Below are 18,268 nucleotides of genomic sequence, written 5' to 3'. Positions count from 1 at the left end.
CACAGAAGCACACAACTTTACAAACATCAACACACAAGCATAACCTACTAGATGACTGACAAGCATGCAAATGCTGTACAACCTTTTATCTCAAGCTCTCCTTTTTTCACATTCAGTTCGTATCTTTGCTTATCAATCTGTTTTCTTTCCTTTGTTAGTCGTCTTTTTTTTTCTTTTTTTTCTTTTGCAAAATCTTCTCTTTGCTTCTCTATGCGTTCCTTTTCAGTTTTTTTTTCCTCTTCAAATTTAGCTTCTAAAACACCATTTTATAATATTATCTTATAATTATTGTTAATCTATTAAAAATAAATTCGCATTATTAATAATAATTATTATAATATAATTATAATAATATTTAGATTAATAGCAATTGTTATTATTAATCCTACTATAATAAATATATTATATATATTTATTATACTATTTTATTATACTATCCTATTTTGAAATCGATAACAAAGCTCGCTAACGTAATACAAAACTCGTATATGTTCAGTTACTCTGGCCATAAATAAAAGTCTTTTATCTGTTGCAAGATCACTTATCAGATTATGGGAATTGATTATACAACTTTACTCTTTATATTATGCTATTTATTACATGCCTATACGTATTGTATGACATGGCAATCGATATCAACCTGCAATAACTCAGGAAAGGTATTTGTAGTAAATACTTCATTTATAGTAAAGGCGATGATAATGAATGTGATGGAGACTAGGCTCCCAGGCTAAGCTCGCCATCATCGCTATCTTTATTCCTTAAACATAAAGTGTATCAGACAAGCTTTATTATAAATGAGCTGTGATGACTATTAAATTGATTAGAACTGCATCTGATATCAAATAAATACACGGATGTTACACAGAAATATACAGAGATGTCTGACAAAGATAGACATCTTTAGGCTGAAGTTCAAAAGAAGAAATATCTAATGCATATATGTATATGTAATTGTCTTGATCATCATAGTGGCAATTTGTAATTTTTTGATTTAGGCAGAAAAAAATAAGAGAGAAATATTATTGTTACATAAACTACTTGAGGGCAAATATGTAAAGCAACAGGTAGCAATAACTTTTACAACGAAAGTGAAGAAAGAAGTTGTATACTCTTGACAAAAGTGTGCATAACTCCAATCATATATTTATGAAGACCCGCTATATATAAGAAAACCTCAACGGAAAAACGATCAATGTCACATTTTCTCAAAATACTAGATTTATCTTCTCTTGAATGGTTCTGGCCACAAAGTTTAGTCTCTGAGACCAAGTTTCAGCATAAATGATCCAGGTCCAGAGATATTCCTGCTGAAAATAAACTAGCTCTTTGCAAAAATGATCAATGTCCAATATATATATATATATATATATATATATATATATATATATATATATATATATATATATATATATATATATATATATATATATATATATATATATATATATATATATACAGATAATGGTTGAGACTTCACTCATATAGTGCTCAAAGTGGTCCACCGAGCCTGTATAAGTACAAAGATGGAAAAAGTTTTTAGCAACAGTTTATGACTCTAAACTGTTGCTAAAAACTTTTTCCATCTTTGTACTATATATATATATATATATATATATATATATATATATATATATATATATATATATATATATATATATATATATATATATATATAAGCTAAGCTCTGAGCTGCACTGATGAGGCTTCAATAGCCGAAACAGTACTGTCTGTAGCATGAGTATATGCTCCCTTACTCCGGTTTGGTTGAGCACTCTGTGAGAGGTGCGGCACTATTAGCCTTTGTGCAAAGCTCATCACTTTTGTGATTTGAGCACTCTGGTGCCAGCACATTGACTTTCTTAAAATCTGCGAGGCAACTTAGTTGTTTCGTGGCAGGAAGTCAACTCTCATTGGTAATGGGATTTGTGTCCCTTGCCTAAGCTCTGAGCTTAAGCAAGGGACACACACACACACACACACACGCACGCACGCACGCACGCACGCACGCACGCACACACACACACACATACATATATATATATATATATATATATATATATATATATATATATATATAAAATTGATCTCCTTTTAAACGAAGGTTGAAAGCAGTTTTTTATACGTTACCTCTTTCACGGAATGATTTTTCTTCAACTTGTAGATGGCTTTCTTTTGCGCATAATTCTGCATCCTTCTTGGCCTGTTTTTTATGTTCATCTTCAAGCCTTGTCTCTACAAGTTGGCACAAAATACATGCAAGTTTAGTACATGATTTTTGTTTGTTCACATGTTTACCTATACATCTGCATACACTTTGAGTATGTATAGTCTATTCAGAAGCATCTAAACTACTGTCCCATAGCTATTTCTTGTTTCCTCAAATGATTGATTGTGTTTATTTGGTAAGTAATCTAGTTGCTTCAGACTTTGAAGCTGTCATATTTAGAAGGTGTTGTTCTCATTGAGTTTCAGGTTGAACCACTTTAGAAGTTTTTGTTTTGATATTGAGCTATTATAGTAACTGATAATTTACTAGCCAAATTTACAAACTACTCTGATTATCTAAGAGTGCTGTTGTTATTGAATATCATTTCAGATTACAACTTATGCAAATACAGAATTATGGAAACGATTTGCCTTTAGTGTACCCTGTAGATGTTGAATTTTTCACTCTGTTCCCAACATTCTTTACATAGTCATTAAACTCTATATACACATTAGATTTGAAATAATCCCATCTACACGCTTCACACATTTCTTGACCGTATTCTAAGCAGCCTCTTTAACCAGCACACTTTAAATAGCGCACCTTGTAAAATAAACTGCTTAAAACATTATTTACCAGCCTAAAACTAAAACTTCTAAAGAGATACTTAAAACATTGACAAGGCATACCCTTTTGCTTTAGTTTCTGCGAACGTTCATCCAATTCTTTCTGATGCCCTTCAAGCCTTTCTCGCTTTTCATTCTCTAGTTTCTCTTTTGCTTCTTTGTCTGGATTATCTAAAAATATGAACACTAAAAACTGTTCAATAGTTTCAATTACTTTTTATCTGTAACATATAAATATAACATCTTGTCATAATAGGGAAATTGTCAAAAAGAAATTAGAACAAGCTTCGACACTTAAAAAAAATGAAAACAATATTTTATAACAAACCTTTAGCTGTACATGATTGCTGTGTTTTGGTTGTACATTCTAGTGAACTTACTTGTAGCTTAATTGCTATAGGTGTGCCACAAACTCTAAAACAACTGTTATGTTTGACACAAGCTCTTACGTCTTAGGCAGTTCACCACAGGTTCTGAAATACTTTTTTTACCACTTCACTCTCAGCTAAATAAACTGTAGTTGGGATTGAGGATGTAAAGGCAATGAAGTTTGGAGCTCTTTGTTTTGAGATTGACGTACTGTTACCTGCTTGTGCTCAGGTGGCTAAAGGTCATAATGTCTGTTTTTAAATATGCTTTTTCATTGCTTCCAAAAAATTAAGAATGCTTACAAAGGTTCATTCAAAACAGTTTTTGCAAAAGTACTAAAGTTATAGATAAATAGCATAAGAAAATGTCGTTAAAGATGAGTGTGATGAAGGGAAGCAAAACAATAAAATCAAATCAATTTTATTCAATTTTAATGGCTAACTGTTGCTTTTTTTTCCTTTTTTTGTTTTATTATTGTTGCATGGCCAAATTTGAAAAACATTTCTGTTTGTGAAATGAAATTATTGCCAATAAAGTACTATATATATATATGAATATATAAACTGTATACCTATATTTATATATATATTATATATATAAAATATATATATCATATATACATGTATATAATAAATATATTTATTATATATAAATATAGAATAAGTATATTTATATATAATAAATACATATATATATTTATTATATATAATATATATAATAAATATATATATAAACATATTTATTATATATAAACATATAATAAATATGTTTATATATAATATATATATATTTAATATATATAATATATATAATAAATATATATATATATAATATTTATTATATATAAATATATATAATAAATATATTTATATATAATAAATATATATATATTTATTATATATATAATATATATAATAAATATATATATATGTATATATATATACATACATATATAACCACCAACAAATATCTAAGGTTGATGATCTTCACCAGACATATATGTCGCTGAACAAGGGAAACCTACCGGCCAATACAGAGTCGCTAATCATGGCAGCCCAGGAGCAAGTGCTCCCTACAAGGCAACTCCAAACAAAAATCTATCACACTAGAGACGATCCTAGATGCCGACTGTGCAAAGATGCACCTGAGACCATCCAACACATCACCAGTGGTTGCAAGAAGCTAGCAGGAAACGCATACACTGGGTGGCATAATCATGTCACAGGTGCTGTGTATAGAAGTCAATGTGACGAGTATGGCCTTAATAAACCACAACAATGGTGGGAAGCACCTGGTAAGGTCAATGAAAATGACCGCGCTAAGATCCTCTGGAACTTCTACATTTGGACTGACAAGCATGTCTTAGCAAACCAACCAGATATAGTGGTGGTGGACAAGGAGAACAAGAGAGCTACTATAATAGATATAGCACTACCCAATGACTACAATATAGCCAGCAAAGAAAAAGAAAAGGTAGAGAAATATCTCCCTCTTGGGGAAGAGGTTGAAAAATGCTGGGATGTAAGAACACCTGTAATCCCAATAGTCATTGGGGCATTGGGCGCAATAACACTGGCATATAAAATGTGGCTCGCCCAAATACCAACAGCAATCAATGCAGGTGATTTGCAGAAAAATGCGCTATTGGGAACAGCTAAGATCTTGAGGCGAGTGCTCAAACTCCCAGGTCTCTGGTAGGAGACCCGAGTTAGAGCAGAAATTACCACCCATATGGGTTAACTGGGGTAAGGAAACAATTTATATATATATATATATATATATATATATATGTATATATATGTATGTATATATGTATGTATATATGTATATGTATGTATAAATATATGTATATTTATGTATATATATATATATATATCAAAAAAAATCTGATACTACTAGATTGTATATTGATAGGAAAGATGGCGGTAGGGGACTCAAAAGTGTACAGCAGACAGTGAAAGAAGAGGAGCAAAGCATCAAAGCATATGCAGCCTCCATGGCCATCTCAGATAAGTTGCTAGCTGAATTTCAATCGGCTGCTCTTACAATGGACCTACGCCCTGATGATGAGGAATTTGACTGGCACACAAAACCTCTTCATGGTGCTTACCACCAACAAATATCTAAGGTTGGCGATCTTCACCAGACCTATATGTGGCTGAACAAAGGAAACCTAACGGCCATTACAGAGTCGCTAATCATGGCAGCCCAGGAGCAAGTGCTCCCAACAAGGCAACTCCAAACGAAAATCTATCACACTAGAGACGATCCAAGATGCCGACTGTGCAAAGATGCACCTGAGACCATCCAACACATCATCAGTGGATGCAAGCAGCTAGCAGGGAACGCATACACTGAGCGACATAATCATGTCGCAGGTGTTGTGTATAGAAGTCTATGTGATGAGTATGGCCTTAATAAACCACAACACTGGTGGGAAGCTCCTGGTAAGGTGAATGAAAATGACCACGCTAAGATCCTCTTGGACTTCTACATCCAAACTGACAAGCATGTCCTAGCAAACCAACCAGATATAGTGGTGGTAGACAAGGAGAACAAGAGAGCTACTATATTAGATATAGCAGTACCCAATGACTACAATATAGCCAGCAAAGAAAAAGAAAAGGTAGAGAAATATCTCCCTCTTGGAGAAGAAATTGAAAAATGCTGGAATGTAAGAACAACTGTAATCCCAGTAGTCATTGGGGCACTAGGCGCAATAACACCGGCGCATAAAATGTGGCTTGCCCAAATACCAACAGCAATCAACTCAGGTGAGTTGCAGAAAAGTGCGCTATTGGGAACAGCTAAGATCTTGAGGCGAGTGCTCAAACTCCCAGGTCTCTGGTAGGAGACCCGAGTTAGAGCAGAATTTACCACCCATACGGGGTATCCGGGGTGAGGAAACAATTTTATATATATATATATATATATATATATATATATATATATATATATATATATATATATGTATATATATCCAACTAGATATAGATAGACAACTGTGGATAAACATGTGCCCTGAATTGCCACTAACCGCTAATTAACTTGTAGCTCAGAGGAGTAACATAATCAGGCGGCACCTCATATCAGAACTTGAGGCAGATAAAATTAGGGAACAGTTCACCCAAATAACCTCAACCAACAAGGAGTGCATATCAACACACTGTCATGGATACACGATCATGTGTTGACTCACCGGTTAAAGAAGACATGCACTTGGACCTTCACCCAAGGGTGAGAGAGCTTGCGGAAAATATCATCAACAAGATGTCAGCTGCTAATGATTATGGAAGCAGGGTACCACTACTAAGAGTTAGCAAGGCCATACCTAAGAAGCTGTTAGAAGACATTAACTTGGCACTGGAGTCGATCTCAACTGGATCGATCAATGAGACTAATGCCTTAATCTACAGTACAGCAACCGTCATCTTGGAGGAGATGGTTTTTAAGCCACTGCCAACAAGGCTTCAAGCCATTCCATCCTGGCAGCTGAGGCTACAAAATAAGATCAAGGACTTGCGCAAGAAAGTTAGTAGGTTCAGTGAGAGATCTAACCACAGTTTGGAGCGTCCAAAAAGGGACGCCACAATAGAAGCTCTAGAATCTGCCAAACAGCAGCTAGTAGCACTCTCGGCACGACTGAAGCGGTACACCAAAAAGCGGGATAACAAGAGAATGAAAAAACTGTTCATCAATATTCCATCTAGAGTGTATTCCCAGTTCAAAGGTGAACTGCAGAGACCAATATCTGAGCCTCCCCGATCTAGCACTTCAAAGTTCTGGAAGGACATCTGGGAGAAAGAAACTACTCATAACACCACTGCAAATTGGCTGAAAAGGCTTAAAGAGCGCCATCAACACACTGTGGCTCAGCAAGGACTCATCATCAGCAAAGAGGACATCAAGTGCAGAGTGCAGCATATGAAGAACTGGGCAGCACCTGGCCATGACATGATTCAAGCCTTCTGGTTAAATTGACATCACTTCACACTAGAATGGCTAAGCAGATGAAATGCCTAATAGAACAAGGTGACCATCCAGAATGGCTGACCAAAGGACGAACTGTACTTCTGATAAAAGATCCAAAGCAGGGGCCGACTCCCAAAATCTATCGACCAATAACATGCTTGCCCACCACTTAGAAACTGCTCTCAGGAATAGTTGCAGAGAAACTGGAAGAGCACATGAGTCGCTATATGACCAGTGCTCAGAAAGGACTTGGGCGCAACACCCGAGGAGCCAAACATCAGTTACTGGTGGATCGGACGGTCTGTCAAGACAGCAGGAGAAAGCAAACCAATCTTGCCATGGCATGGATTGACTACAAAATGGCCTATGACTCAATTCCCCATAGTTGGATACTTGAGTGCCTCAGTATGTACAATGTTCACCCTGCTCTTGTGGCATTCATCAAGATGTCAATGACCAAATGGAAGACGGAACTGGAAGCTAATGGCAAAAAGCTGGCGAGTGTAAAAATTAAGCGAGGCATTTATCAAGGTGACTCCTTATCACCGCTGCTCTTCTGCATATGCCTCAACCCTCTAAGCAATATGCTGGAGGAGACTCAATATGGGTACCAGTTTAAGAGTGGCACCAAGATTAACCACCTCTTTTACATGGATGACATCAAGCTGTACGCTAACAAAGAAAGGGACATTGATTCGCTAATACACCTCACTCAGGTATACAGCAAGGACATCGGAATGACCTTCGGTATTGAGAAATACGAAAGGCTAATTCTTAAGAAAGGTCATTCTATGCTCACAGATGGCCTAAGAATGCCAAATGGTACCATCAAAGATATAGAAGAAGGGTACAAGTACTTGGGGATTATGCAAAGCAACATCAACCACGAAGCCGAGGTACGTCACAAAGCCATTACCGAATACAAAAAACGCCTTTGGCAGGTCTTACGGAGCCAGCTCAATGCTAAGAACCAAGTCATGGCAATAAATACCTACGCACTACCAGTAATAAGATATCCAGCAGGCATAATAAAGTGGACTGAGAAAGCCATCAAAGAAACGGATATAGCAACTCGTAAACTGCTGACCATGCATGGAGCACTTTACCCAAAATCTGATACTACTAGATTGTATCTTGATAGGAAAGATGGCGGTAGGGGACTCAAAAGTGTACAGTAGACAGTAAAAGAGGAGGAGCAAAACATCAAAGCATATGCAGCCTCCATGGCCATTTCAGATAAATTGCTAGCTGAATTTCAATTGGCTGCTCTTACAACGGACCTACGCCCTGATGATGAAGAAATTGACTGGCACACGAAACCTCTTCATGGTGCTTACTACCAACAATTATCTAAGGTTGGCGATCTTCACCAGACCTATATGTGGCTGAACAAAGGAAACCTAACGGCCAATACAGAGTCGCTAATCATGGCAGCCCAGGAGCAAGTGCTCCCAACAAGGCAACTCCAAACGAAAATCTATCACACTAGAGACTAGAGACTAGATCCTAGATGCAGACTGTGCAAAGATGCACCTGAGACCATCTAACACATCATCAGTGGATGCAAGCAGCTAGCAGGAAACGCATACACTGAGCGGCATAATCATGTCACAGGTGTTGTGTATGGAAGTCTATGTGATGAGTATGGCCTTAATAAACCACAAAACTGGTAGGAAGCTCCTGGTAAGGTCAATGAAAATGACCGCGCAAAGATCCTCTGAGACTTCTACACCCGAACTGACAAGCATGTCCTAGCAAACCAACCAGATATAGTGGTGGTAGACAAGGAGAACAAGAGGGCTATTATAATAGATATAGCAGTACCCAATGACTACAATATAGCCAGCAAAGAAAAAGAAAAGGTAGAGAAATATTTCCCTCTTGGAGAAGAAATTGAAAAATGCTGGAATGTAAGAACAACTGTAATCCCAGTAGTCATTGGGGCACTGGGCGCAATAACACCGGCGCATAAAATGTGGCTTGCCCAAATACCAACAGCAATCAACTCAGGTGAGTTGCAGAAAAGTGCGCTATTGGGAGCAGCTAAGATCTTGAGGCGAGTGCTCAAACTCCCAGGTCTCTGGTAGGAGACCCGAGTTAGAGCAGAATTTACCACCCATACGGGGTATCCGGGGTGAGGAAACAATTTTATATACAGTATATATATATATGTATATATATGTATATATGTATGTATGTATGTATGTATGTATGTATGTATGCATGCATGCATGCATGCATGCATGTATGTATGTATGTATGTATGTATGTATGTATGTATGTATGTATGTATGTATGTATGTATGTATGTATGTATGTATGTATGTATGTATGTATGCATGCATGTATGTATGCATGTATGTATGCATGCATGTATGTATGTATGTATGTATGTATGTATGTATGTATGTATGTATGTATGTATGCATGTATGTATGCATGTATGTATGTATGTATGTATGTATGTATGTATGTATGTATGTATGTATGTATGTATGTATGTATGTATGTATGTATGTATGTATGCATGCATGCATACATACATGCATGCATGCATGTATGTATGCATGCATGTATGTATGCATGTATGTATGCATGTATGTATGTATGTATGTATGTATGTATGAATGTATGTATGTATGTATGTATGTATGTATGCATGCATGCATGCATGCATGCATGCATGCATGTATGCATGCATGTATGTATGCATGTATGTATGTATGTATGTATGTATGTATGTATGTATGCATGCATGTATGTATGCATGTATGTATGCATGTATGTATGTATGTATGTATGTATGTATGTATGTATGTATGTATGTATGTATGTATGTATGTATGCATGCATGCATGCATGCATGCATGCATGCATGCATGCATGTATGCATGCATGTATGTATGCATGTATGTATGTATGTATGTATGTATGTATGTATGTATGTATGTATGTATGTATGTATGTATGTATGCATGCATGCATACATACATGCATGCATGCATGTATGTATGCATGCATGTATGTATGCATGTATGTATGCATGTATGTATGTATGTATGTATGTATGTATGTATGTATGTATGTATGTATGAATGTATGTATGTATGTATGTATGTATGTATGCATGCATGCATGCATGCATGCATGCATGCATGCATGCATGTATGCATGCATGTATGTATGCATGCATGTATGTATGTATGTATGTATGTATGTATGTATGTATGTATGTATGTATGTATGTATGTATGTATGTATGTATGTATGTATGTATGTATGTATGTATATATGACCACCATGCAGTATATTAAAATAATTATGCTGGTAGTGGTATAGTCCTGGCACACAGGACTGTTGACATATTAATAATAATTTGCACTCTATTTAATATGCATCCAAGATAGCAAACATTATTTTCCTTACTTTTGGGCGAGAGAATAAAATAAGAGGAACATTAGTGAAAACTAAACCATTTTAATAACATTTTAACACACAATTGGTTCAAGATTCAAAATTTATTTCTGCCTAACAATTTAGCTTACATTTAAAATTTTTAGTTGGTAATTGATTTTTAGAGATCAAGAGTAAAGCCGAAGCTGTCGTGTATGAGCTAACTTGACAACACTAAATCAAATCTACTCAAATATAGTTATGTTCTACTAATACTAGTATTGTTTCCCATTTGAATCTGCGAGTCTCAAATGATTAAAGGTAAAAGTCATTTTAACAAGCATATTCCTTTATACAATTAAATGAATGTTAATGCAACTGCATGAAGGACACCGAATGAAGCTTTGATAATTTCGTCTATGACCTCATCTATGATCTCAGCTGTGTATTTTTAATCATAAAGCAACAAAACATATAAATGATGCCATATCATCAAACATTTCAAGGGGTGTAAGTATGCAAATATTGCACCTACCATGGTATCTGTCATGTAGGCCTTTGATTGCTCCCTTAGCTGCTGCTTCTGGTCCATCTTAAATTAAGCACATTCTTATGTAGTAATTTTTCCATTAGATTCTTAATATGGCAATCAAAGCACAAACCTCAAACATAGCTGTATAAGATAAAAATTCGGGCCTAGTTCACAGATGAAAAAAATCAGCTGAACTGGAGAATATGAACTATTTAATTTGTCTTTAGTAAATACTATTCACATAAAACTTAGCTTTAGATGTATTTAATGAAAAGGGAATTTTAAGACAGTTTGCTCTTTTAAGACCCTTTTAAATTATAGCCTGCATAAAAATGTTGGGCAGTATGCAGCAAAAGCCTTAATAGTTTTTTTAAAAGTACAATATTTTTTTCTGCATCAGCATTGTATTTTTGTATAACACCTAGAATATTTTGCTAGCAAATCTGGTTATCATCTTAGAACATCAACATACTTTACATCTGCAAATGTTGATTTAAACTTACCTCCAAAAATCAGTTTTCTAAAGTAGTCCATTTTTAGTAGCCGAGTACCGCAGCAAAAGTCTTTTAAGAAAGTTTAATCCTGTAAATATAGAACTAAAAATAGTAATTATAAAGCTAAAGATTTAATTTCAATTGAAAACAAATAGCTAAAATAAATAAATTCTAATGATATTTCGGCCAATAAATCTTTAAAACATTCTTGTTAGTCTATTAAAACTAAAAAATTAAAACTCTCAATACGCAATGTCACGATGTATATGAAAATAAAAAAAATATAAAAAAACTCAAACTAGAACATCAAGGAAGGAAAGAAAATTATATTGTTATAAGATAAAAAATGTTCATACTGTGTCATTGCATTAATAAAAGTAGAAAGGCTTAGACTGGAATATAAAAATATTTCTACTTGTGTTTAAGTCAAAAAAATTTAAGTCTATTGTACATTTATTTTTTATCTTTTGTGCATTTGTATAAGTGATCACAAACTTATATTTGCAACTCTGTTTTTGGAAAGCTGTAAATAACTGCATTATCTGTACAAAGTTGAAAAGAGATTTTCATGAGCCTCAAATGCTTACTATATATCCGGCAAGGGAATATTGCATCGGTATATAGTTACATAAACCCAAAAAACCTCTCTGTTTTATGCACAAATGGTTGTTTTTTTTTAGATGTGATGGTTAAAGTTCTAAACAACAATGTTATAGTCAAAAAAGGTCTAAAGTAGATAATCATGCATTAGCTAAATAAATGAACAATATTTTCAAGATAGAGTATTATACTATAAAATATGGTATATGCTAGTAACTATACAGTAGGTGGAGTATCATATTATACCTTAGATGATATACATTCTAGTAATCATAGGTAGAGCATCATGTTATAACTTAGATGATATACATACTACTAATCATAGGTAGAGTATCATGTTATAACTTAGATAATATACATACTAGTAATCATAGGTAAAGTATCATGTTATACCTTAGATGATATACATAATAGTAATCATAGGTAGAGTATCATGTCATACTTTAGATAATATACATACTAGTAATCATAGGTAGAGTATCATGTTATAACTTAGATGATATACATACTACTAATCATAGGTAGAGTATCATATTATACCTTAGATGATATACATTCTAGTAATCATATGTAGAGTATCATGTGATACTTTAGATAATATACATACTAGTAATCATTGGTAGAGTATCATGTTATAACTTAGATGATATACATACTACTAATCATAGGTAGAGTATCATATTATATCTTAGATGATATACATTCTAGTAATCATATGTAGAGTATCATGTCATACTTTAGATAATATACATACTAGTAATCATAGGTAGAGTATCATGTTATAACTTAGATGATATACATACTACTAATCATAGGTAGAGTATCATGTTATAGCTTAGATAATATACATACTAGTAATCATAGGTAGAGTATCATGTTATACCTTAGATGATATACATACTAGTAATCATAGGTAGAGTATCACACTATACCAGCAATATAATAGAAATCATTTACCATTTATCATAGTAAAATTACTGTAATATCATTTAAGCGGTGCTTATAAGCATATCATTATATTTTTATATGTATGCAATTAGTATATTATAGGGAGAGTATCATAATGATGTTCAAGTAATACACATTTATATACTAGTATATCACAAAAAAGTATGATAATACTGGTTATGTGATATACATGTATGTACATGTTCTAGCTGACCATAGGTAGAGTATCATAATATTATTCAGGTAATACGCATGCGTACACAACTATATCACAGGCAAAATATGACAATATTTTTCAGGTGATACACATGCATATACTAGTATATAACAGGTTGCATAGTTTAGATTTGCAGCCTTATGAAATTCTCAAGGAAAGGTCTCACAAGATTTAGTCTTTTCCTTGTTGTTTATTTTCACTTTACTTTATTTGACAGTAACAAAATGAATCAATACCAAAACAAGGTTTTAAGTTTACCTTCTTGACAAGATTTCATGCAGCTTAAACCCTGTCACTCAATGAGAGGCAGATAGCAATTACACTGAGTCTTGTCGGTACACTGTAGTCTATTACGAACTGAGTGCATACAAGTACTGCTTATATATGAAGTTTTGTAAACAAAAATTTTACATTGATTTTTCTTTCTGCAGTATTGATAATGAGAACAATGCAATGAGTATTATTTATGTAAATCTAACGAGTCAGACGCTGCAAGCACGCTAACGATCAATTGTCTGTTAAAAATACAATTGAAGCTGATCTCTTCAAGCGTAAAAAGTCTTTACTATCTCCATATTGATACATCCATGTAATTCTTAGATTTGGTGCGAATGAATGTATATTAATGACTACACTGAAATTTTATTTCCATCCTTTATTCAGAGAAGCAAGCATTTGTTTGTTGGCTTCTCTCCAGTTTCTTAATTATTAAAATTTGTTTCTTTATGCATATAATTCGTCTGCAGTAGAAGCCTGGTTTAATTTTTTGCTAATTTTACTGATAGCACATTTTATAGCCTTTTACTAAAGCTTCTATGCACATTTATTTGAGTTCTACTTTGTCTCTTGATATTTGTATTGTTGATTTGTGATTGCTTAATTTCGCATTTGCAAAGAAATTTAAAATTTTAACATTGTATTTTATCATATTGATAATAGGAAAAATGCACTAAAGTTTTGTTTATATTAATTCAGTTAGTCATATAGAATATACACAGTAGTAATAAATTAGCTAATAGAATTACATTTGACCCTATTTCTTCTTTTGAAGTTATGTTCATTACTCCAGTGTCATAGGCATCTATAATAGTTTGAAGTTATGTTCATTTCTCTGGTATAATAAACATCTATAGCAGTTTGAGGTTATGCTAGCTTGATTAACTAATCTTTACAGTTATGAAATTAATGTGCTGCATGACAGAAGTTCAGAGGTCAAATTCCATAAAAACATCAAGTTATAAAATGTACTGACTACCTTAGACATGGTCGAGTTAATTTTCTATGCAAATTATGTTAGAAGTGCTTAACTAAATAAAGACTTCTAACATACAAATTGTGAAAATATTTTCTTCGCCATGACATAACAAATCTATCTAGCCTCAGTACCTAATTCATTTTAACTAGTTCGTTGGTTTAGCAACTATCTCTATATGTTGCTATTACAGGGAAATTTATTCTTTGCTAAGAGCCACTCAGAATAAACAATTTGGCATCATTAATAATTTTTGGCTAAAAGATTATGCTACTTTTTAGTACAGTCCAGATGAGGTATTTAGTTTACATTTTGAACCTTTCACATATAAGCACCTCATCCATGCAGCTTTTGCTTTATTTTTCCACTCTAAAAGTTCCAGTCATTTAATCTTACCACTCTATTTGCACTATCAATTTATCTTTACTTCCGGCAAATAAACAAACTTATGAAAATTATTTCATTCAAGAAAGTTCAACTAATTGTCACGCAAAAAATAGACAACCAAGAACACTTTGTTGTTATACGTATTATTACTATTATTTGAATTACTATACGTATTAGATGTATTATTATACATATTATTGTACGTATTATTCAGACCATACAATAATATGTATGGTCATGTGTCTAAGTGCCAATAGTATTGTACATACTATTGAAATTGAGACACATGGATACTAGGCGAGGATATACAGAGATGCTAGACAGGGGTACTCAGAGATGCTAGACAGAGATACCCAGAGATGCTAGACAGGGATACCCAGAGATGCTAGCCAGGGATACCCAGAGATGCTAGACAGGGATACACAGAGATGCTAGACAGAGATATACAGAGATGCTAGACAAGGATACCCAGAGATGCTAGGCAGGGGTACTCTGAGATGCTAGACAGGGATACCTAGAGATGCTAGACAAGGATACCCAGAGATGCTAGGCAGGGGTAGTCAGAGATGCTAGACAGGGATACCCAGAGATGCTAGACAGGGATACCCAGATATGCTAGACAGGGATACCCAGAGATGCTAGGCAGGGGTAAACAGAGATGCTAGACAAGGATATACAGAGATGCTAGACAGGGATACACAGAGATGCTAGACAGGGATACACAAAAATGCTAGACAAGGATATACAGAGATGCTAGACAAGGATATACAGAGATGCTAGACAGGGATACACAGAGATGCTAGACAAGGATACACAGAGATGCTAGATAAGGATACACAGAGATGCTAGACAAGGATATACAGAGATGCTAGACAGGGATATACAGATATGTCTTCTTGTTACATGACGATCTATTCAGAACTGAGTGCATTGAGGTACTGCTTTTGTATGAACTTTTGTCAAATGCAAACATTCATTGATTTTGCTGTTTGGGGTGTCAAGAATAGGAATAATGTAGTGTGTTTTATTTATATCAATGCAATTAGCCAGTTGCCACAAACACACTTATAATCAATTAACTACTAAAAAGTATAATTGATGCCAGTCTCTTCAAGCAAATATAAATACACCACAACAAATAGCAGTAAAATAAATATATCACACAGAGCAAACAACTCTTAATAAAATCTACTGAAACAACAAGCATAAAATTATAACATGAGCATATATTCTCATTGGCTATTCAGAAAAGTGTCAGATATTTAACCCACATCAACAAACAACTTTGAAATCCCAAAAACATTACTCAAAATATCAGATATGCATAACACAGATAATTAGTAATCATTAAATGTGCTCTATTTATACAAATCAAAAGTGTACATTTACACAGCTGCAAGCTGAGCCATTGTATGATTGAAACACAAGCAGTTATTGAATCAGACATAAACGGCTTTTCTCGACTGCTTTTGCCTTTATCAACTTTTCTCCATACTCTTTCAGCTCTATTTCCATCGTTCTCAGATAGCTCGCTATAAATAAGTATTTCAACTGTGTGCATAAATGTTGTAATTTTAAGGTTCAAAATTTCAGTCAAAGGTTGTGAATATATTACTAGATATTGTCATCAAAACATGTTACAAAAACAAAGTACATGGAAATTGGACTGCTATGAACTAAACCAACTTTTTCAGTTTATAATGTATTACGTTATATTTGTTTACATTATGCTTATATAGGATCTGAAAGTTGCTCTGTTATAATCAAGCCTACAATGACCAAATAATTTGTCAAGCCATTCTCATATAGTTTAAATTTAATTTAGTTGCACGTGTTCAATAATTTTATGAAACTGAACCGCGAGTTGCATGAGCTACAGATTTTTACAGTAATTTATTTCTGTATCATATTGGATCACCAACATAACAATGCTGTTTTTATAACTGATAGATGATTGAAGTAAGTAATAATAATTACGTTATATTTGTTCACTTCTATATATGTATTTCTCAAAGTTCGTCTGTGGATCTGTTGGTTTTCCGGCTATAGCTATTATTAGAACACCTGAGCTGGACAACAATGCAGACTCAAAGTCATGGCTTACCGTCATTGGAAGCCTAACCTTATTAACTAGCTTTGTAGAATTTTCCATTGGCAATATGCCAGGCCACTAGCTTGAAAGGTACAGATGTTTGACAAAGTTTTAAAACCTTTACAGTTGTTTTTATTTTTTTCATGATATGTAGTTTGAAAGTTAGAATGGCAAACGTTGTTATATATTAAATACAATTCAAGTTTCTGTCCAAATACGCTTCTATTACATGGGCAACGCCAGGTGGTACAGCTAGTTACGCATATATAGGGTCTGGAAGTTGCTCTGTTATAATCAAGCCCACTATAATCAAACAATAATTATTGGTCAAGCAATTTTCATATACCGTATTTTCAATTATTTTAGTTGCACCTGTTCAATAATTTTTCGAAACTATTCTAAGAGTTGCATGAGCCACAGGTTTCATAATTTCAGTAATTTAATCATGTATCACATTGGATTACTGATATAACAATGTTATCTTTCTAGCTGATAGATGATAGTATTAGATAATAATATCTGGAGAGGATTGAAGACCTTGCAAAGTAAAGAACCGACTAACCGAGTCATGTCAGCAAATGTGAGTAAGTAGTTGTTCTGATTTAAGAAATGAGAGTTGTCTACCTAATATTTTACTTGCCTTTGGCTTGAAGCTTTGCTTTCTCATAATCGATCCACATGTGCTCTTGATCTCGCTTCCTCTGTTCTAGTTCTTGTTCAGCATTCATTCTTTCATTTGTATTTTTTTCAGCATCATTTTTGCATGTTCCATGTTTTGTTTTTCTCGCTCCTTATTTAAGATTCTTTCGACCTGCTCCAAGTCTCTCCTCTGCCGATCTAGATCTTTTTCTGAAATATGGAAAATTATTATCAAATTTTAACAATAGTTTGAGCATGATTGTTGTGTGCAAAGATTATATATAAAATTATTTGAGTAGTATTGATAACCTTTTAGCCTTAGCATGTGGTTTTCTATATCTTCAGGACTCTTCATTTCAGCTGTTTTTTGATCTTTTGCTGAATTCTCCTTATTTAGTACTTCCAATACTATAAAATTAATATAAATCAAATTTTTAAAATAAAAAGTTGTAATTATAGTTAAAATAATGATTTAATAAAAAGTCAATTAATAATATTCATCCTAATGTTCTAGTGCCAAACTGACCTGTTATGACAC

General features: G+C 33.8%; 1 protein-coding gene across 1 annotated transcript in view; it reads right to left on the bottom strand.

The window, feature by feature from the left end:
- The window catches only part of LOC137388514 (putative golgin subfamily A member 6-like protein 19), a 42,855-nt gene extending 38,654 nt beyond the window's left edge, over nucleotides 1-4,201 (bottom strand). The window contains exons 1-4 of the mRNA XM_068075000.1: nucleotides 4,195-4,201; nucleotides 2,899-3,006; nucleotides 2,131-2,235; nucleotides 83-253 (exon numbers count right to left, since the gene is read on the bottom strand). Coding sequence (XP_067931101.1) covers nucleotides 83-253; nucleotides 2,131-2,235; nucleotides 2,899-3,006; nucleotides 4,195-4,201 — 391 coding nt within the window. The remainder of the gene's footprint in view (nucleotides 1-82; nucleotides 254-2,130; nucleotides 2,236-2,898; nucleotides 3,007-4,194) is intronic.
- Between the last annotated feature and the right edge of the window lie 14,067 nt (nucleotides 4,202-18,268).

Source organism: Watersipora subatra, chromosome 2 (genome assembly GCF_963576615.1).
Source record: "Watersipora subatra chromosome 2, tzWatSuba1.1, whole genome shotgun sequence".
NCBI lineage: Eukaryota > Metazoa > Bryozoa > Gymnolaemata > Cheilostomatida > Watersiporidae > Watersipora > Watersipora subatra.
Note: the sequence above shows the minus strand (reverse complement) of the source record. Positions and strands in the feature narration are given on the sequence as shown.